The 22,262-nt window shown below is 41.7% G+C and overlaps 1 protein-coding gene across 1 annotated transcript in view; it reads left to right on the forward strand.

Annotated features, from left to right (window-relative positions):
- HTR3B (5-hydroxytryptamine receptor 3B) overlaps positions 1-13,642 on the forward strand; it is a 56,903-nt gene extending 43,261 nt beyond the window's left edge. The window contains exons 4-10 of the mRNA XM_045837375.1: positions 2,283-2,327; positions 2,658-2,767; positions 3,198-3,367; positions 3,941-4,098; positions 12,259-12,469; positions 12,604-12,786; positions 13,407-13,642. Coding sequence (XP_045693331.1) covers positions 2,283-2,327; positions 2,658-2,767; positions 3,198-3,367; positions 3,941-4,098; positions 12,259-12,469; positions 12,604-12,786; positions 13,407-13,642 — 1,113 coding nt within the window. The remainder of the gene's footprint in view (positions 1-2,282; positions 2,328-2,657; positions 2,768-3,197; positions 3,368-3,940; positions 4,099-12,258; positions 12,470-12,603; positions 12,787-13,406) is intronic.
- Positions 13,643-22,262: the final 8,620 nt, after the last annotated feature.

Below are 22,262 nucleotides of genomic sequence, written 5' to 3' on the forward strand. Positions count from 1 at the left end.
CACACAACCCCTACTAGGGACCTGGCCCAAAACCTAGGCATGTGCCCTGACTTGGAATCAAACCTGTGACCCTTTGGATCACAGGTTGGCACTCAGTCCACTGAGACACACCAGACAGGGCCTGACTATGTTGTCTTATAGGAGTTTTATGGTTCCAGGTTTAATATTCTTTAATCCATTTTGAGATCATTTTTGTGACTGGTGTAGGATAGTGGCCCAGTGTCATTCTTTTGCATGTGGCTGTCCAATTTTCCCAACACTATTTATTAAAGAAACTATCCTTTCCCCACTGTATATTCTTGGCTCCTTTGTTGTAAATTAATTGATCATATATGTATGGGTTTATTTCTGGGCTTTATATTCTGTTTCATTGATCTATGTTTCTGTTTTTATGCCAATGCCATACTGCTTTAATTACCATAGCTTTGTAATGTAGTTTGAAATCAGGGAGCATGATCCCTCCAGCTTTATTTTTCTTTCTCAGAATTGCTTTGGCACTTTGTCCATTTTTAATTTGAGTTCTTTGTTTTTTTGTTGTTGAGTTATGAGTTATTCATATATTCTAGATACAAAGCCTGTACCAGATAAATGCTTTGCAGATATGTTCTCCCATTCTGTGAGCTGTCTTTTCACTTCTTGATGATGTACTTTACAACACAAATTTTTTTAATTTTGATAAAGTGCCATTTATTTTTTCTTTTGTTGCTTGTTCTGGTGTCATATCTAAGAAGCCATTGCCTAATTCCGAGTCATGGAGATTTACTTCTGTATTTTGTCTATAAGTTTTACAGTTTTAGCTCTCACACTTAGGTTTATGATTCCTTTACAGTTAATTTTTATATAAAATTTCTCTTTTAATTCCATCCTAAAACATAGTCATTTTAGAATGTTCTTTGCTAGATTAGAGATAAAAAATTAGTAAGGAGTTTTTTAGGGTTGTTTTGGGGGGCCTTTTAAAAAATCACTGACTCTTTGCAGACATGGGAAATCACATCTATTTACATAATCAAAAATATACCTCATTTACAGAAGCTCATTTAGTCTGTTTTGTAAGAAGAGAAATCCAAACATTAGGTAACTTAGGAATGGCTGCCAATAGCAGCTGAGATAACACTTCATTCAAAGAGTATGAATAATATATTGATTACAAATAAAACCTTGGTCTCATCCTTTAGCCCAGAATTGGCTATGGCTGCATATCATTTTTTAGTTTGATTAATGGCAGAGTAACTAATTAGAGTGGGAAAGAGATTAGCAAATCATTCAAGATGTCAAGTGCAGTCATTGTGTCATAGATAATATAGTAAATCTTATAGTGACAAGTGTGTGTAATAAACAGGAGCTGAAAATACTCAGATCTTGAAAAGTCAAGATAATCCAGAATTATAGCCTAAAATTCAATAGAATCTTCACACAGGTTTTTAAAATCAGTGTAATTTATTTATTTATTTATTGGTGACTATTATTTTTTATTATATTCTCACACTGCTATTTAACATTTTTCTCTAAAGAGACATTGTTTTTTAAATATTATTTTTTTATTACAGTTGGCATTCAGTAAGATTCTGTATTAGTTTCAGGGTTATAGTATAGTGGCTAGACAATTATGTACTTTACAAAGGGGTCCCCTCAATATTTCCAATACCCACCACACATAATTATTTCAATATTATCAGCTATATTCTCTATGCTGTACTTTACATCCCCGTGACTATTTTTTTGTTTTTTTTTATTTTAATTGCTGTTCAAGTACAGTTTTCTGTCTTTTACTCCCATCCCAGCCCACCCCCCCAATGCTCCCCACCTCCTTCCCATTTCCACTCCCCCTAGTTTTTGCCCATGTGTCCTTTATACTTATTTCTGTAAACCCTTCCCCTTTTCCCCTGAAATTTCCTCACCTCTCCCCTCTGGTCACTGTCAGCCTATTCTCTATTTCAGTGTCTTTGGTTATATTTTTCTTGCTTGTTTGTTTTGTTGATTAGGTTCCACTTATAAGTGAGATCAAGTGGTATTTATCTTTCACCGCCTGGCTTATTTCACTTAGCATAATGCTTTCCAGTTCCATCCAAGCTGTTGCAAAGGGTAGGAGCTCTTTCTTTCTTTCTGCTGCATAGAATTCCATTGTGTAAATATACCATAGTTTTTTGACCCATTCATTTACTGATGGCACCTACTTGTTTATTTAGATTCGATTTTATTCCTGTGAGTTGACATATTATTGAATTGGTCTTTGATTTACTGACATGATAATATTTGGTATGTATTTTCTTTTTGTTTTGCAGGATGTACAGAACCAAAAATTAAAGACAAATGTATGGTACCGTGAGGTAAATGATTCTTTCCTTCCATGCATGCTGCACTCCTGATCTTGATGTGTTGAACATTATTATTATTCTAGGGAATAGATATTATTATCTTAATGTTTACAGTTCCTTAGGTCTGCAGCAAACCCAATTTATTTGAATCCATGTAAGTGTATGGCTATGGTTTATGGTTGGGGTTACTCTCCTTAAGAGTTGGATGAGAAGTCCTCTATCCTAGTGGATAGTACCAACAGACTGATCAGTTGGATAATTTATCCAAATCTCTCCTCAATTCTTTGGTTAGGTTGATATTGCCTCTTTTTGATAAGCTGACTTTTTGGCTACTCCTAACAGGTTTGGGATGATGAGTTTTTATCATGGAACTCCAGTATGTTTGATGATATTAGAGAGATCTCCCTACCTCTAAGTGCCATCTGGGCCCCTGATATCATCATCAATGAATTGTAAGTGTTTTGGGTATATTTCTTTGGGATTTAGACTGCTTAGAATATTCAGGCCAGTTTTTGCTTACTTTCATTCATTGTTGCTATTTTTTGTTTCTCAACTTGAAGAGGAACATATTGTTGGGATATTCAGGCTAAAAGTACCATGAGTTAATTATTAATGCTTGAGGTGACTTATGGATTGTTTGTCTCATAATAGTGGTGTTAATAGTAGAAATAATAGTAACTCTATGTAATAGTAGAGTTAATTTATGAGGTTGTCATAACTGAACCCATCTTTGCAAGGGTGAATTATCTTGGAAAAGTGATTTTGTCTACACTTCTGGGCTAGTCCTGGGTGTCATGGTCATTACCATCTTGTAATCCATTGTGTGTATTGAAACAACTAAAGCTCTCCCTGTAACAACAAGGTCTCTTTTGTTTCTTATAGTGTGGACATTGAAAGATTACCTGACCTCCCATATGTTTATGTGAACTCATCTGGGACCATTAAGAACTCTAAGTCCATCCAAGTGGTCTCTGCATGCAGTTTAGAGACATATGCTTTTCCATTTGATATCCAGAATTGCAGCCTAACCTTCAATAGCATTCTGCACACAGGTAAACTATGAGAGGTACTGTCTTCTAGGGGGAACATAGGTGTACTGGGTTGTTAGCACACATACATGTAATTACATTATACCATTCCTCATGTCTATTTTATTCTTGTATATAATTGACTTTTTCAAAACCTGAATACCTTCTTGCAGTTATTTGGCTATATTCTCTATATCCTCCTGTAATTTAGACTAAGGGCAGTTTGTGCCCAGATGTATAGCCCAATTGCTGCTGTTGCTTTGTTGCTTTGGGAATACAATTTTAGGCCTCCACTGCCATTGAGAATGTTATAGAAGTCACAGGAGCAGCTCCATTTATGAATTCATGCAGTCTATGAATAGTGGGACCAAATGCTAGATTCATAGTTTTTTTCATGGCTAGAAAGGTTTACCCATAATTCTTTGAATTACCGGTAAATGTGGTTTACCCACACTTCTACCCATAATTCAAAATGGTTATGTTGAACCCCCCTGTCATCTCAATAAGACTGTACATGCAGAGGCAGGAATAAAATGAAGGATTTGGTGTTGGTGCCTCTCTCTCTAAGGAGAAGTCAATTGTTTCTATTGTTTTTAGTGGAAGATGTAGACCTGGCCTTCCTGAGGAGCAGAGAAGACATTAAGCATGACAAAAAAGCATTTTTGAATGACAGTGAATGGGAACTTCTTTCTGTGTCCTCAACATACAACATCCTGCAGAGCAGCGCTGGAGATTTTGCACAGATTCAGTTTCACGTAGGTCCTTCTGCTTCCTCTCCCTGTTGCCCACTTCTCTGCAATCTTTGGCCTTCTGTACTGGGCTGAGGAATCTCTGCTCTGTTGCATATTCTCATTCATTATCATTCAAGAACAGCTGATTCAGATGACTCTGGACATCCATTTGCCCTCTGGCATTTCAGAGGCCAGAGGTTCAGACACAGATCCCAGAATCCTGCTGTAGATACTCCACATGTGAATAGAAAGAGAATGGTTTTCAGACACTAGAGACATGAACGACCCACCAGAACAGGAACCCTCAGCCTTTTAGCATATACTAACACCCTTGCTTCCAATTGCTATGGAGAGAAAAACATACAACAACAATAAAAAATTGGGAGAGTGGTTCTTTAACATTATTGTCCTGTTTTTAATTGAGTAAATTAATAATTAATTCCAGATGTAGATGCATAAAATTGCCATATTATTAACTGGAATACCTTGAGGGATTAGTTAACAAATCACCTGCAGGGTCCTCAGAGACCATTGGTTGTTTTCAGATCAGAGAGAACAACTGCCTTAAAAACATGTGATGAAAACCCAAAATGCTTAGATGTGCCACCCAGAATGCTCCTGGGGTGGGGTGGGGGCGGGGACAGGAGGTATAGGGGAGTGGAGCCTATTGCTTTGCACTTCATAGACAGCCATTGTCCCTTCCCTGGCCCTCCTGGCAAACCATCCTGACAGGTGGGCTACATGCAGCCAATAGACTCACATCACTAGTATTCAGCTCTACTTTTCTGCACAGAGTCAGCTAGTGGTAGTAGTTTCAGGGGGTGGTAGGAGGGGGCATCCTTTAGGCCAGGTAATGGATTCGATTGAAAAATAGAGACAACAGACAGATCAGGATTGTATACGAGATGAATTATCCTGGAAATAAACCTTTTGTATAACAAGGAAAATTCAGAGTAGACTAAGGTGCTACAGTTACAATGGATAATTACGTGCTAAGGGATAGCGGTGATGAAATAAGCTATTATTGAGGATATGGATGCCCCTCCAGTGGTTAAAAGGTATTGTATGCAGTTTTCAAGGAAATCTCATGTTAAATTGGAGCCTCTTAGAAAGCACTGTGGTTTGAACCTGGCTAATGTATAACCCTGGGTACTAGCTAATCACAACTCATACCTTCCCAGTGGTTCAGTTTGGGTTCTTGCCTATTCTATTTGGTTTTTAGCAAAGCTTGTATTGTGACTTGTTTGTCCACTTTTTTTAGTGAGGGAAAAGGAGGGGAAAAAACAAAGCTTTTTTAATTTCAATGAGTTTCTTGGCTGAGAGTAAACACCTCATTAATTTTAAAGATATCGGCCCACAAACATTATTAATGCAGTCCAAATAATGGAGAGCATTAAAGGGAAATGTGAGGGAGTAGCACGTGCAAGGTGGAACACAGTCACCTACCAAGCACTCTGGAGAATGCTGCACACTCCATTACCTACACTGCGCGGACAGAGATGAGCAAAAGCAAGAGATGGGACAAGTAAACACACACACTTTCTACACAGGTCAGCCATTATTTGTAGGTACATGTCACCCTTCACCCTAAATATTAATTTGTCTTCTCAACAGTGGTAAAGATTTTCTATGTACTATAATGAACAAAGGTGTAAAAGATTGCTTAAGGAAGGAGAGGCCCCCCTGGATGTCAGCAGCCATGGTCCTGATACCCTGTTCTCTATACTGCCATGCTGCTTCTCCATTCACAGTGTTTACATTGAAGTGTACTGTAATGGAGGTGGGCAGACTATGACTGCACGTTCTCAGAGCTCTTCCCTGGGTCCCTTTGCCCTGGGGGCTAAGGTGGGTTATCTAGCAGAGCTGGCTTCTACACTGGCCCTCCGGAAGACAGGAGGGAATGAGTAGAGTCATGGATCATTTTTGGTAAGGCAGGGAGCCAGACTCATGAGCTTAAAGGAGATTTGGTGACTATCCCAATTTTTTGTCTCCCTAGACCTCCCCCAGCCTCCCTACCTCCCCATTCCTGCTATGTGCTCTGTGGCTGAACTCATGTTCTCCTCCTCTGTACCAGACATCCTGCTTTGAATTAAGCAACTGAGGCACCCATGTCCTTCAGCAGCCCTTGGCCAATGATGTGAAATTCAGAGCCCAGTTCCAATCAAACATTGGGTCTCCTAGGGTCCTGACAGGAAAGTCATCTCCCTCTTAATCCAATCACCTGTTGTGCCCCAGTCCAGGCTGCCCAGCAGGGGGTTGGGGACAGGTGGGGCAGGCAGGAGGTACAATGATCTATTCTAAATACATCATCACCCTGGGTCTGATGTTCACTGTTGCCATTGAAATGAAATCCAATGTTCCAGATGCCTTGCTAGTTCCAGCCGATGTACAATCATACCTGCCAGCAACAGGACAAGTCTTGTTTCTTAGAGCACACTGCTGAAACTTTGGAGTTGGGCTGCATCCCATGAGGGCCCCAGAGCACAGGCACTTCCTCATGCGAGGATGTCTGTGTGCAGCCGGGCACCCGATCCAGCAGCCACAAGAGGGGAGGTTTCCTCCAACACACTATTGGAGGAAACATACTACTAGTTCTCAGAAACAGCAGGGTGAGCATTCAGTTTCTGTATGGCAATATATATATTTTTAATAATGAGGGTAGAAGTGGGAGGAGTTAGGAATAAAATTTAGGAACTCATCTTGGATAGAAAGAGTAAACAGCTATGGGAACTAAAATGAGTCCAACCACAGATCTTCACACTGAGTAAGGTGTCTGTTCAGGCAGGAGTTAGGGGTCCACAGGGCACTTTTAGGAAAATACAGAGGGGCATTTGGGAAAGGAAGGTGCCTCATTTATCTTCTTTTTCTGACTTAATTTTTTTTTAAGTTTAGTGTAGAGTTGTCTTGTTGAGATATCTATTGAATGCAGTTCATAAACTTGATAGATCCTTCTGAACACCAGCAGTTCAGGAGAGGGAGGGAGAGGGAGGGAGGGAGGGGGAGAGAGAGAGAGAGAGAATGGGAATGACTTCAGAGCCCTGGAAATCATTCCAGGGTCACTCAAGTAATCCTAGAATCGTGGACTCTGCTAATTCAGTCAAGCCATGATCCAGATTTAAGAACTCTTACTCTGGTGGAAGGATCTTACTTAAATGCCAGCAACTTTCCCATTCTTTCTGAATTAGTAATGTTGGGAGGGGCTTGGGAGAAGAGGAAAATGGGCTTCTGTATGAAGCGTGAGCCTGGGCGTCAAAATTCCAACTATGTCATAAAGACGGTCATGCAAAATTGAGTACTGGTGGGGTCTACCATCAAGGAGGCAATTAGAGGCTAACCTTGGGGCCTATTCCATCTCCAAGGAGCTCTCCACACACACATTCTGAATTAGATTGATCTCTTTCATTAACAACAATAGGCTCCAAATACCTTTGTGTACTTATTATTACCTGGCTTTAATGGATAATGAAATTGTGGCATAATATTGCTAACACCTGAAGGGTGTCTAATGGAGAACACAGACTGAAACTAAAGTGCTTTTTCTTCCCTTTCTGTGAAATTTAAAGGCACCAGCTCCTTTAGTCCATTAGAAATGCTGGGCTTTAGATAGGGGCAGTCTGCAGAGAGCAAGCAGTGTGTCACTGAGCTGATAACATACCTTCCTCACAGAATAAGCAGAGGTTGTTGCCCCTGGTGTAACCTGCAGAGAGGTAGCCCTCAGAGGGGGCTAGCTTCAGTCAGAGAACCCCCATTTGGGCTAACTGCAAGATCCCACCCCATTGAATTCAAAATAGCATTATTAATAGAGTACAATGCAACTCAACAAATACCTTTTGAGCTCTTATTTGTGCCAGGCTCAATGATAAGACCTGAGGACACAAACACAAACAAAAGAAGGCTCCTGATACCTATCACAGACCCCAAAATCTTCCCAAGGAGATATAATAACAACAACCACAAAATTGAGCATTTACTCTATGTGAGGAACAATTTTAAGAGTTTATACATGTGGTCCTCACATCTCTATGAGATGGGTGCTCTAAGTATCTGCATTTTAATGAATGGATTAATTGGGGTTCCGAGAAGTTAAGTAATTTACCCAAGGTTATAGGGTTACTAGTAGAGCCACGACTAAGACCCAGGCAATCTAACTCGAGAAACTCTGTGCCTAATTCTATATGATGATGACACAACTAAACATAATGCAATATATTCCAGTCCATTCTGTGTCATCTGTTCACCGTGTGTTACTGGGCAAGCCACCTGTATTAGTTTCCTAGAGCTGCCGTAACAAAGTACTACAAGCTGTGTGACTTTAAACAACAGAAATGAATTCTCTCACAGTTCTGGAGGCTAGAAGCCTGAAGTCAAGGTGTTGGTAGGGTTGCTTCCTTCTGAGCACTCCAAGGGAGAATCTGTTCCATGCCTCTTGCCCAGCTTTTGGTGGTTTCCAGCAGTCTTTGGGTCATAGACACATCACTCCAACCTCTGCCTTCATCTTAACATGGCCTTCTCCTTTGTGTGTCTCTTCTTCTTAAAAGGACACTCTAGTCATATTGGATGAAGGATACACCTTCTCCAGTGAGACCTCATCTTAACGAATCACCATTTCCAAATAAGGTCAAATTATGAACTTCCAGGAAGGACATGAATTCCTGGGCTCATTATTCAACCTACTACTCTCTGGCTCCTGAAAATTCATGCCTGTCCCACATGCAAAATATGTTCACTCTGTTCCAATATCCCCAAATATCATAACCCGTCCCTGCTCCAACTCTAAGATCAAAGTATCATCTAAATATAAACTGAAAAGTACCCAAATCTCACCATCTAAATCAGGCATAGAATCTGGGTATGGTCTATTTTGGAGTAAACTTCCTCTTCATTTGTAGGTTTGTGAAGCATCTAACCACCAGATTCTGGACCTGATCCCACAAGACAAGAGAGATTTCTGTTTTATATTGCAGCAGAAGCTACCATAATTGCTTACTTCTGTTCCTATTGTTTTCCCTCTTCTTTTAGCTGCTTTTGATCCAGTGAGGAATATCCTTCTGACAGGACCAGCTACATAATTTGTGGAGCCTAGTGGAAAGTAAAAATTCAGGGCCTCTTGTAAAAATTTATTAAAAATTTCAAAATGGCACCAGCAGAACATTAAACCAAGCACAGGGCCCTTGTAAATGTGGGGCTTTGTGCAACTGAGCAGGGTCCATGTCATGGAGCCAGCCTGCCTCCCAAGCTCCTAGCTCTTGCCACAACTCTCTCCTAGCAACTGCAATTTCTTGGACATCCAGAGCCCTGAGAAGTCCCATTGCCCATCCTTGGTTCTGGCTCAGATTTATATCCATTCTTTGCATCAGCCTCTGAGGGGGAGAGGAGTCATCTCAGCACGTGCTATTTACATAGGAACTTTATTTAAAGAGTACAACAGCTAATCTCAATTGTACCCAAGATCTTTGGCAAGGCAAAAGTAAATTGCTATTTTAGAGGGAAAAATCAGGCCTGGAGAGGTTAAATACCTCATTTGGGATCACTGAAACTAGCACATATAGTCACTTAGAGCCAAGGGCTCTAGAACCCTGTGCCCTTGACTACATCTGGACTCTTTCTGCTTAACCAATGTGCCTACCCGTACTTTTCTTTAGGGTGGTATTCTTATACTTTTCATCCCCCTCATGTAATAACCACAACAAAGTCTCTAGGAAGTCTCTTGCTTCTATTCTGCAGAGACAACAGGCTTGGTTCCCCACTCCCCAAACCCCACCAACCACCATGCCACATGTCCAGATCACCAATAGGTTAGCCTGGGTCCACAATCCAGGACCCCTGTGGGCTCTGACCACTTGGCTCCCTGATCTTGCCCCCGCCTAACCACAGCCAGCTCAGTCACAGCATTGTGAAGGGACCTAGAGAGGTGCAGGTTGATGACAGTTCTTTTTGTCAGTTGTTTTCCCTGTTGATTGCACTTTGGTAGAAATGTGTTTTAACCAAATTGTTGCAAAGCAGTGAGTGTTGCTCTGGTTTAGATATCTGCAGCCAATTATGTTTAATGTGAAAGACAACAGCCAGACTACAATCTGCCAATCTGTCAAATGTGCCTGGCCTTTCAAGCTCCACTGAGACAGAATATGCTCTCAGGCCCAATGGCTTGAATTGGGGAGTCCCTGCTCTCATCAGCAGGGTGATATCTGATCTTACCCAGTCAAGTTCTTTCCCTGCCCCCATCTGCACCATTCCTGGCCTCCATCTTGGCTGATTTCTCTGTAATTCTCATCCATAGCAGGAGACAGAGTTGAGGGAGAAGAACCCTGAACTGAACTCAGAGGTCTGGTCAGATCAAGAGCTGTAGCTCTGCTATATGAAAAAGAACACTGGGCTTGGAATCAGAAGATGTGGAGGCACATCCCAACTCTGCCGCTTACCTTACTAAAAGGAGCTGAGTTTTATTTGTTAAAATGTATAAAATGGGTATATTATATATTACCTGCCAACAAGCTTACAAGAATTAATTAAATCACATCACATGCATAAAAGTATCAAGTATACTCTCTGACATATAGAAAACCTAAAATTGCTTTATGAATCAGAGAAATGGAAAATTTCAGACATTATTTTTTTCCAAATCCATAAGTAAAGGCCTAGACCTTTGTTCAGTAAACATTTATTGAATACCCATTATAAAATAGGTATTATTTTTGGTTCTGTGAGAGATTTTTAAAAATTGCTGTTTTCACCCTCAAAGGGTTTACCATCTGGTGAGAAAATTTCGCAGCCATGTCATTCCCTGGTTTCTCTCCAGGAAAAATGAAAATAGTTTGTGTTTATTAAAGACACTTCTGGTCACCATTCCAGAGAAACTAAAAAATGGCAACAAAAATCATATTTCTTTTTTAATTAAATATTTTATTATTATATTACAATTGTCCCAATTTTCCCCCCATTGCTCTCCTCTATCCTACCCACACACCCTACTTCCACAGACAATCCCCACACCATTGTCCATGTCCATGGGTCATTCATGGGTTCCTTGACTGGTCCCTTCTCCTTCTTCCCACTCTTATCCCCCACTCCCCTCCCCTCTGGTCACTGTCAGTTTGTTCCTTATTTCCATGCCTCTGGTTCTATTTTGCTCATTTGTTTGTTTATGAGGCTCAAATTCCCAGCTACAAAACCCAGTCAGCAGCTCAGTACACCAGCAATGCTGCAGGCCATGATGGGTATCTTCAGTTGGTCCCCACACAGATCCACGTTCCCCTTCTCCTTGTGCTCTGTGCTCTAGAAGACTGAACTATGGCCTGCAGAGTTGGAATCCCTGGTCACGATTGGCTAATAGAGACCAGTGGCAGAAGGTTGGAGTGAGTGAGGTGCTTGCTTATCTCTCCATTTTCCTTTCTGTGGAGTCACCACCAGGCTGGCTTTGACCCTAAGAGGAAGCCACAACTGTCCACAGTCCTCCTCACAGCTTTCTCCTCAGGTCCCTTCAGGGTAGGAATAGCTCACTTAGTTACCCCAAATCCCTGGGGCACTGCCCTTTTTCTTGTGGTTTTCCTATAACCTGCCCACACCTTCTCAACAGTCTCTTTATTAAGTCCTCCTCAGATTTTCTAATTTAATTACTCTTTGTTCCTGCCCAGGCTCCAACAAATACACTCACAGGTGCTAAGAAGCTCTCATTCCAAGTAAGAAGATAGACTAAACCCAAGACAATGCAATATGTTGAATAACGAGGGGTTTAAGAAGAAAGATTTTTATGTAAGACCTGGTTTTAAAACAGTTTTGTACTCACCAGCTATGTGAGTTTAGACAAGCAATTACATCTCTATGAACCTCAGTTTCCTTGTTTATAAAATGGAATTAGTAATATTCAGCCCTTAGAGTTGTTGTGAGGAGGATTAACTGAGACAAAACACATGAAACACTTAGTCTTGTGCCTAGCAAACAGAAAGTGGTAAATAAATGGTAGCTTATTATTATTATTATCAATATTAATATTAATTGTATGTAAAACTTAAAAGCTTGTTTTCTATTTTCTAAACCACAAAATAGTCTCCTATTTCTAAACTACATAAACTTTTCACATCATGCAAAATGTTGGGACTTCAGGACACATTCTTGGCTATGGGTTTGGCCAAATACTTGTCCATTGGCTTAGACCCTCTTTTCAACAGATTTCTTGTCCCTGATCAGGTGGTGATTCGCAGGCGCCCACTGATCTATGTCGTGAGCCTTCTGATTCCCAGCATCTTCCTCATGCTTGTGGACCTGGGGAGTTTCTACATACCACCCACCTGCCATGCCAGGATTGTGTTCAAGACCAGCGTGCTGGTGGGATACACCGTCTTTAGAGTCAACATGTCTGACGATATTCCACAGAGTGCAGTGAGCACCCCTCTGATTGGTATGCAGCCTTAGGGGTGCCAGACACCCATCTTGCATGACTTGTGAAAAAGACCTGCTGTTGCATTCAGATCTGGGGAGGGAGAGGTCCCCATGACTCCAGCTAACTCCACCTCTTTTGATTCCTTCTCTCAGGGGTCTTCTTCACAGTTTGCATGGCCTTCTTGGTTCTCAGCTTATCTAAGTCCATCTTGTTGGTCAAATTCCTTCACAATGAGCAGTGCAGCGGGCAGAAGCAGCCCCTCTTGTGCCTTCAAGGGGACACAAATGCTGATGGATTTAGAATGGATCCCAGGGCTCAGCTTGTTGGGGTGACAGGTTTGTGAGAATCCTTGAGTTCCCTAACCTGTCTTTCTTTCTCACGCTCAGCACTAGTTCTCATTGGTGGAGCACCAGGTGGTGTGTTGGGTTTTGTGAAAAAATGTGAAACATCTACTTCTTAGCCTCTGTGCTGCATTTTACATTACTTCTCTGGAGACTGAAGGCTACCTCTTGCTGGCTTCCAAGAAAGTCTCATTTTAACATGAGGGTCAGATCCTCAATTCCCTTAGCTCATTCTACTTTTAGACACACACAAACAGTGTGTGTAACTTTGGATTGTAGTTGCTTAATGTGCAAAGGTTTAAGAATCATCTAGGCAGTAAAGCTCCAACTGAGTCAACAGGGGCTGGCCCCTACCTCAGAAAATTCCTGGAGGGATCTAGCCTAGACACCCTACTTACACAACAGAATTCTGCCATGTTCTCCAGAGCTTCCTTCAGCAGTCTTGGTTCCCCTCAGCAGGTAGGGAGAGAGTCCCCAACTCCAAGACAACTCACTTCCCAGTTTTGCCCATAACCTTCCCTGAAGGATGAGGCCATCAGCCTCAGTGGGAAGTCCAGGGGTAAGAGGCCTTGGTAGTCCCTGATTGACCTAGGCTATTTTCCTCTCTCACACAGAGTCCCCTGTCTGTCAAGAGCACCAGGCCCAGTCAGGGACCCTGAATGAAGTCTTGTCCCAGCTTCACTCCATCAGCAGCTACTTCCAAACCCAGGACCAGATGGACCGACAGGAGGTTGGGTGGCTGGCCCTCCTGGAACGCTTTGACCGACTGCTCTTTCAAGGCTACCTTGTGGTGTTGGTACTCTACACCATCACCCTGTGCTCGCTCTGGGCACTGTGGAGCGGCTTGTGAAGAATGAACCTGGCTTTTCTCAATCAATGTGCTCTTACAACACTTTGAGTAAGCTGAACGTTTCCTGTAGGGAGATTAGAGGAGAGGAATGGTGGGTTAAAAGGCTCTCCAACCCCTATAAGTCTTCATTCAGTCCAGTTATGATCACCTAATCAGCTATTACATGGCCCAAGAATAATGTAGTCATGATGAAAATGCATAAATAGTATGGGGCATATGGGGAAAGTAAGCCTGCCCTTATCCCAGTTCATTCCCCAAAGGGACCAATGATAGCAGTCTTTCTTAGCAAATTTCTAGGTATATACATGCATATTATGCATTTTTAGCAGGGGTTTTTTTTTCAGTATAAGATCCCTTTATCTCCTAGCCCTGTCTTGGTCACTTATTCAGTCAGTCATTCAATTAAGTTCTAGGCATTGTGTTAAGCGCACCAGAAAATACAGAACAGGCTAGCCGTGTATCATTCTTTGTTTGACTTGATGCCTAAAGTCAAGCTTGTATCAACCAGGGCACAAAATTTCTGCCATATCTGTGTCCTGAAGCTCTTGTTCCACTATCCCAGTTGAGTCCATCTTCCCCCACATCACCTCAGCAGTCAGTGCATTACTCTTGGAGGGAATCCACATGCCAAGGCTTCCAGGCTCAATCTAGTACAATGTTTAGTCAGCACACACCACACGTAAGGCACTGAACTGGGGGATAGGCTTAATGCATGGCCCTTGGGTTCAAGGAATTTATAATCTATTCTATATTAGTTAGCTTTGGCTGCCATAACAAAATATCACAGTCTGTGTGGCTTAAACAAAGCTTTATTTTCTCACAGCTCTGGAGGCCAGAAGTCCAAAATTGAGGTGATGGCAGGGACAGTTTCTTCTGAAGCCTCTCTCCTTGGCTTATAGTTGACTGACTTCTCCATGTGTTTTCATATAGTCTTTTCTGTGTGTGTGTCTGTCCAAATTCTCTCTTCTTGTAAGGAAACTAGTCATATTGGACTAGGACCCACACTAATGACTTCATTTAACTTTAATTACTTTTTTAAAGACCCTGTGTCCACATACAATCACACTGTAAGATATTGGGGGCTGGGACTTTAACCTACAAATTTTGGAGAGACACAATTCAGCCCACAACAGTAATGTGATTGTGGAGGCTGGCAAATCTAAAATCTGCAGGCTAGGCCAGCAAGCTTGAAACAACAAGCAAGAGTTCCAGTTTGAGTCTAAAGGCACTCTGCTAGCAGGATTTCCTCTTCCGTGTAGGTCAGTCTTTTCCTATTAAGACCTTCAAATGATTGGATGAAGCCCACTCACTTTCTGGAGAATAATCTGTTTTATTCAAAGTCTACCAATTTAGAATATGGAGGCATAGGCAGAAACGCTTCGCTTCCTCTCACAACCAAAAGGAGGATAACAACAAATCTAAAATCAATAAACAACCAGAAGTGCCAGAAAATCAAACTGCATGGAACTCCAACAACCAAGAAATTAAAGAAAAAGTCAACCAGAACAACCAGACGAATAAAACCCCGTGGTGTGGGCAGGATGGGCTGAGAACAATTATAGTGAGGCAGTGGACTATGTGGGTGGGGCTGGCTGTGGCAAGGTGCTGGACTGTGTAGGCAGGGCTGGCTGAAGGCAAAACTGAGACTCAGAGCTGACCGTGGACTATGGTGGTGGTTGCTGCGCTGGGGGAAACTCCCAGTCTCACACCAGAGTTCTTTGAAAAGTGGCTAGACACAGCAATCAGACAAGAAAAAGAAATAAAAGGCATCCAAATCGGAAAGGAGGAAACAAAACTATCACTGTTTGCAGACGACATGATAGTATACATAGAAAATCCTATTGACTCTACCAAAAAACTGCTTGACCTAATAAATGAATTTGGCAAAACAGCGGGATACAAAGTCAATATCCAGAAATCAAAGGCATTTCTGTACACCAACAATGAAACAGCAGAAGCAGAGATCAAGGAAAAAAATCCCATTTGAAATAGCAAAAAGAAAAATAAAATATCTAGGAATAAACCTAACCAAAGAGGTAAAAAGACCTTTTATTCAGAAAACTACACAACACTGAAGAAAGAAATCAAGGAAGACACAAACAAATGGAAACATATACCATGTTCATGGATTGGAAGAATTAATATCATCAAAATGTCCATACTACCCAAAGCAATTTACACATTCAATGCAATTCCTATTAAAGTACCATTGGCATATTTCACAGACATAGAACAAACACTTCAAAAATTTATATGGAATTATAAACGACCCCGAATAGCTGCTGCAATATTGAGAAAGAAGAGTAAAGTAGGAGGGATCACAATACCCGACACTAAACTATATTACAAGGCTACTGTAATCAAAACAGCCTGGTACTGGCATAAAAACAGGCACATAGACCAATGGAACAGAACAGAGAGCCCAGAAATAAGCCCAAGTCTCTATGGTCAATTAATATTTGACAAAGGAGGCAGCAATATAAAATGGAATAAAAATAGCCTCTTCAACAAATGGTGTTGGGAGAACTGGACAGCCACGTGCAAAAAAAATGAAACTTGAGCACCAACTTACACCATATACAAAAAATTAATTCAAGGTGGATAAAAGACTTAAATATAAAACATGACACCATTAAAGTCCTAGAGGAGAACGTAGGTAAGAAAATCTCAGATATTTCACGAAGAGACTTTTTTAATGACGTGTCCCCTAGAGCAAGGGACATAAAGGAAAGAATAAACAAATGGGACCTCATCAAAATTAAAAGCTTCTGCACAGCTAAAGAAAACAGTATGAAAATTAAAAGAGAACCAACTGTATGGGAAAACATATTTGCCAATGACACCTCAGACAAGGGTCTAATCTCCAAAATATATAGAGAACTTACACGACTGTACTCTAAGAAGACAAGGAATCCAATTAAAAAGTGGGCAAAGGACTTGAATAGACACTTCTCCAAGGAGGACATACAGAGGATCCAAAGACACATGAAACAATGTTCAATATCGCTAGCTATCAGAGAGATGCAAATTAAAACCACAATGAGATACCACTTCACACCAGACAGAATGGCCATCATAAACAAAGCAACAAACAGCAAGTGTTGGAGAGGTTGTGGAGAAAAAGGGACCCTAGTGCACTGTTGGTGGGACTGCAGACTGGTACAACCACTATGGAAAGCAATATGGAACTTCCTCAGAAAACTAAAAATGGATCTGCCTTTTGACCCTGCAATTCCACTACTGGGACTCTATCCTAAGAATACTAAAACACCAATTCAAAAGAACCTATGCATCCCAATGTTCATAGCAGCACAATTTACAATAGCTAGATGCTGGAAGCAACCTAGATGCCCATCAGTAAATGAATGGATCAAAAAACTATGGTACATTTACACGATGGAATTCTATGCAGCAGAAAGAAAGAAGGAGCTCCTACCCTATGCAACAGCGTGGATGGAGCTGGAAAACATTATGCTAAGCGAAACAAGCCAGGCAGTGAAAGACAAATACCATATGATCTCACCTTTAACAGGAACCTAAATAACAAAACAAAGAAACAAGCAAAATGTAACCAAAGACACTGAAATAGAGGACAGGCTGATGGTGACCGGAGGGGAGAGAAGAGGGAATTTAAGGGGGACAGTGGGAAGGGTTCACAGGAACAAACTTAAAGGACACATGGTCATAGACTAAGGGGAGGGTGGTAATGGGAGGGAAGGGGGGTGGTGGGAGGGGGAACTGGATTGGGAGTAAAAAGGAGAAAACTGTATATGAACAATGATTAATAAAAAGAAAGAAAAAAAAAAAGAAAAGTGGCTAGAGACAAGAAGGCAAGCTGCATTGTTCCCTCTCTGGCCCCTCCCCCACAGTGCAGGAAGTAGGGTTCCCAGGCCTGGTGAATACCTAAGGCCCTGCCCCCCTACAATTTAGCAGGTGTGCTGAGACAAAGAAATATGGCCCAAATGAAAGAATAGAGCAAAGTTTCAGAAAGAGAACTAAGCGAGGAGGAGATCGCCAACCTATCTGATGGAGAATTTAAAGCCCTGGTAATCAAAATGCTCACAGAACTGATTAAGCTTAGCTGAAAAATGAAAGAACAAGTGAAAGATACCCAAAATGAAATAAAGCAAAATATTCAGGGAACCAACAGTGACAGGAAGGAAACCAGGACTCAAAGCAATAATTTGGAACAAAAGGAAGAAATAAACATCCAACCAGAACAGAATGAAGAAAGAAGAATTCAAAAAAGTGAAGAGAGTATTACAAAGCTCTGGGACAACCTGAAATGTTCCAATACTCAAAGTATAGAGGTGCCAGAAGGAGAAGAACAACAGCAAGAAATTGAAAACTTATTTGAACAAATAATGAAGGAAAACTTCCCCAATCTGGCAAAGGAAATAGACTTCCAGGAAGTCCAGGAAGCCCAGAGAGTCCCAAAGAAGTTGGATCCAAAGAGGAACACACAAAGACACATCATCATTAAGTTACCCAAGATTAAAGATAAAAAGAGAACCCTAAAAGCAGCAAGAGGAAAGGAGACAGCTACCTACAAAGGAGTGTCCATAAGGCTATCAGCGGATTTCTCAAAACAAACCTTGCAGGCAAGATGGGGCTGGAAAAAAGTATTTGAAGTCATGAAAGGCAAGGACCTCCATCCAAGATTACTCTATCCAGCAAAGCTTTCATTTAGAATGGAAGGGAAGCCCTGGCTGGCATAGCTCAGTGGATTGAGTGTGGGCTGCGAACCAGGCATCACAAGTTCGATTCCCAGTCAGGGCACATGCCTAGGTCACAGGCCATGGCCTCTAGCAACCCCACATTGATATTGGTGTCTCTCTCCCTCCCTCTCTATCTCTCTCTCTCTCTCTCTCTCTCTCTCTCACCCCCCCTTCCTTTCCCTCTCTGAAAATAAATAAATAAAATCTTCAAAAAAATAATCTTAGAATGGAAGGGAAGATAAAGTGCTTCCCAGTTAAGGTCAAGTTAAAAGAGTTCATCATCACCAAGCCATTCTTATATGAAATGTTAAAGGGACTTATCTAAGAAAAGGAAGATCAAAAATATGAACAGTAAATAACAACAAACTCACAATTATCAACAAATGAACCGAAAAGAAAAGAAAAACAATGAAAACAAAAACTAAGCAAACAACTAGAACAGGATCAGAATCAGAGAAATGGACATCAGATGGAGGGATTTCAGTGGGGAGAGGGAAGGAAGGAACAGTGGGAGAAAGGTACAGGGAGAAAGAAGCATAATCGGTAGGCATAAAATTAGACAGGGAGAGATAAAAATGGTATAGGAAACAGAGAACTCAAAAAAACCTTAAATGTTCATGTACAAGGCATGAACATGACCTAAGTGGGGGGGAGGTGCTGGAGGGTTGGGAGGTTCAGCGTAAGGGGGAGAATAAGAGAACAAATTGGGAAAATTGTAATAGCATAATCAATAAAATATACTTTTAAAAAAGTCTACTGATTTAAATGTTAATTCCACGTGAAAAAAAATACCTTCATAGAAGCAACTAGAATGTTTAACCAAATATCTTGGTATTGTGGTCTAGCCAAGTTGACACATAAAATAACCATCATAGTCCCAATGGCCCCTTAGCTTCTTATGTATGCCTACAGCTACTCATCTTGAACAAAAGAGCCCAGATCACCTGACACTTGGGTAACTAATCAATTTCTGGGCCATACTCTTTCATAGCCATATCTGCATTGATTAGCCTATCATATGGCAGTTCCTGTGTCTTCATATCCTGAATCCTAAGATTGGAGTTCAAGCCTACCACAAAATGTCCCTCCCCTTACACTTGACTTTCTTCATTTTTTATTGCTTCCTATTACTGAGTCTTTAATTCAGCCAAGTCAACTTGCTTGCCATCCCCATCAGTACAGGCTTTATTTCCATGTAGGCCTCCACTTTTAGTTGACATAGTCTTTTGTTTCACCAGCCTGTATGTCACAGACTTCTTCCCCCAACCTTTTTCACTTTGTCACCTCATGACTCTATCCTCTTCTCTATCTTTAGTCTTACATTACCTTTTATTCTTTTCCCTTTGAATGTTTTTTGGCTGTGTGTGTGTGTGTGTGTGTGTGTGTGTGTACATCACTTGTCAAGTAGAAAACAAACTCCTGGAAAAGTAATACTGTTTTCTGTTTCTAGTTTATCTCTCCTCTCTGCCCAGATCCATACAGAGTTTTGCTTATGGTGATTCCACAATAACTATCACAGAGCCACTCATTCTAGCTCAGAGATGGTGGACATATTTCTAGTGTGTCTTCCAAAGTCTGAAGGACAAAATCTACCTAAGGTCATACACCCAGTCCCTCACTCAGGGCAACCACCAAGAGTTGGTGGGTAGATGAACACAGTGGGCTGAATGACAGTTATCACCCCTAATACTGCCACAGAGGACATAAAAGTCCAAAGCTGTTTGCTAGAAACTCTTCCAGCTCTAAAATTGCTTAAAAAAAATCTGTCGCTCTCCATCCTCCCCACCTCCTGGAAGAAAAAGAATTTAAATTCAAACAGCCTTTACCTGCATCCCTTCTCTCTCATTACCTCCCAGTTAGTGCTCAGTGCCAATTGTCCATGAAATTCCACTGCTGCTGTTAATGAAATGAGGAATATAAGAAGTTTGTGAACAGGAAGTGTCCACACAAACTTCCACCTGTTTCCCTCCTCACTTCCTACTTTCTAAAACTGGCCTCTTCTGCCTCCACCTGCTCAGTTAGCCTCTAAATTGATCCCTAAATCTCTCTTCACTTCCTCAGTTATTAGAGGAGGAGAAAGCCTGCTGTGAACTCCCCACTATGAAGTCTCCTTCCTTTCCAACCATGTTTGGATAAAGCACCTGATTTTGGTCCTGGCCCTAACACTGCATAGCTAGGGGACTTTGAGCTTAAATTCTCAGGGCTTCAGCTTACCCTATTTGATATTGGGGCTGTTTATACTTACTCTATCCATATTGTAGAGTTTTTGGAGATCAGAATGAAGCAATGTATTTAACATCACTTTTAAAAGTAAATAATACATCTCAAAATAAAAATAAGGCCCACCTGCTTTAACAGATGGATTCCAGTTTTGAGTCCTTGGTATCCATGTGAGGTCCCATTTTCAGCTACTTCCATCAGAATTCAGTAATAGGCTCTGGTACTCTCCAGAAGTGCATTTATCCCAGGATCCTGAGGCCAAGGGCTGAAGCCATCACCTGGCTTCTTGTAGGGGACTTATATGGTGGGGGCTGCAAAGGGACTCTCTATTCCACTTCCATTACAGCTCGTTCCTTTGCTCCCTTTCCAGAGAATGTGTCTCAAGTTCTTTATGTCAGCCTATAAGAAGCAGCCTTTCAGGAGTGGAGACTGGCCAGTAAGCTGAGCCCTCCTCTGTTTATGTGCCAAGTGTCCCTGATCTCAACATGGCAACCAGGAACTCATTCTAAGTCCTAGAGTTAGGTCTATTGTACATCCAAAAGCAATGCCATTATTAACAAATGGCACTAGAGACCTGCTCCTGGGATGGTGTGCCTCTGCTGTGGGAGGAAGATAGAGTCCCAACAGCCCTTATTTACAGAGCAGTTTTAGCTCAGCCCCTCCAAATGTTTATTAATTTCATGATTCCTTTTTCATAGGGTAAGGAAACTGAGGAACAGAGCAAAGATAGGATTTTCCCAGCTGTGATTGCTTCTACCATCTGCTGTTCCCCAGAATCTCTAAGGTAGTTTCAGCGCTCACCAAGAAATCATAGTTTCAGTGCTGGGGACTTTACTGACATGTAGAATAGAGTTGGTTAAGCACAGCCCCAAGCTATAGAGGGAGCCCTCTGTTTGTCATTACATCTTGGAATAACCTCCAAGTACTGCTGTAATGTTTTCTCATAGCCTTTGCAGCCTTTTGCATAGCCATTAATTAGGTGCCAGTGGGTCTCACTCTCCTCCCAAGACATCCCCATCTCCTTCTTGAGATATGCTGGAGGAGGGGAACTGTTGTGGTTAAGGAAGCTGAGCCCTTACCTCTTACATGTCTAAGATCCAGTCATCTCCAGTGGTCTGGCTTTAAGCCTGGACAGGTCAGACCAGGAAGCAAACCAAAGAGCTGCCAGCATGAGACTGCCCCTGACAGAATTAGCCCTCCTCTCAGCGCAGCCTCCAGAGTTCCCAGATCCTCTCTCCCCTCAGGGAGCTAATTATACGTCTAAAAGCAAGGTTAGTAGCAGGAGGTGGAACTCACATTTTTACCCTACCCTGTGGCTCAGGTGTCTAGAAAACTTCAGATCTTCACTTTGCAGGTAAGGCATTCCTCCATCAATTCCTGGATTGTGGGTGACTGGTCACCTCAGGGCAGAGACCTCTGTTTCCATGTTCCCTCCAGGAAGGCTATGCCTCCCTCCCTGCAACTCCAGCTGTGCCCTGGGACCCATCACAGGCATCTCCCTGTCTTGTTCCCTGGCTCACACTCCATCTCAGCAGCCAGAACCTCTCAGTTCTTAGTTATCTACCTGCCGAGACAGTAAGAGCTTCATAATTAGCTGAGCAACAGCATGGAGGCTTTTATGAGCAACAACACCCCCACCACACTCTGGTATCTGTAATTGAAATGACCCACACCAGTGATTA

Source organism: Phyllostomus hastatus, unplaced genomic scaffold (assembly GCF_019186645.2).
Source record: "Phyllostomus hastatus isolate PE091 unplaced genomic scaffold, TTU_PhHast_1.1 phas_contig_113, whole genome shotgun sequence".
NCBI lineage: Eukaryota > Metazoa > Chordata > Mammalia > Chiroptera > Phyllostomidae > Phyllostomus > Phyllostomus hastatus.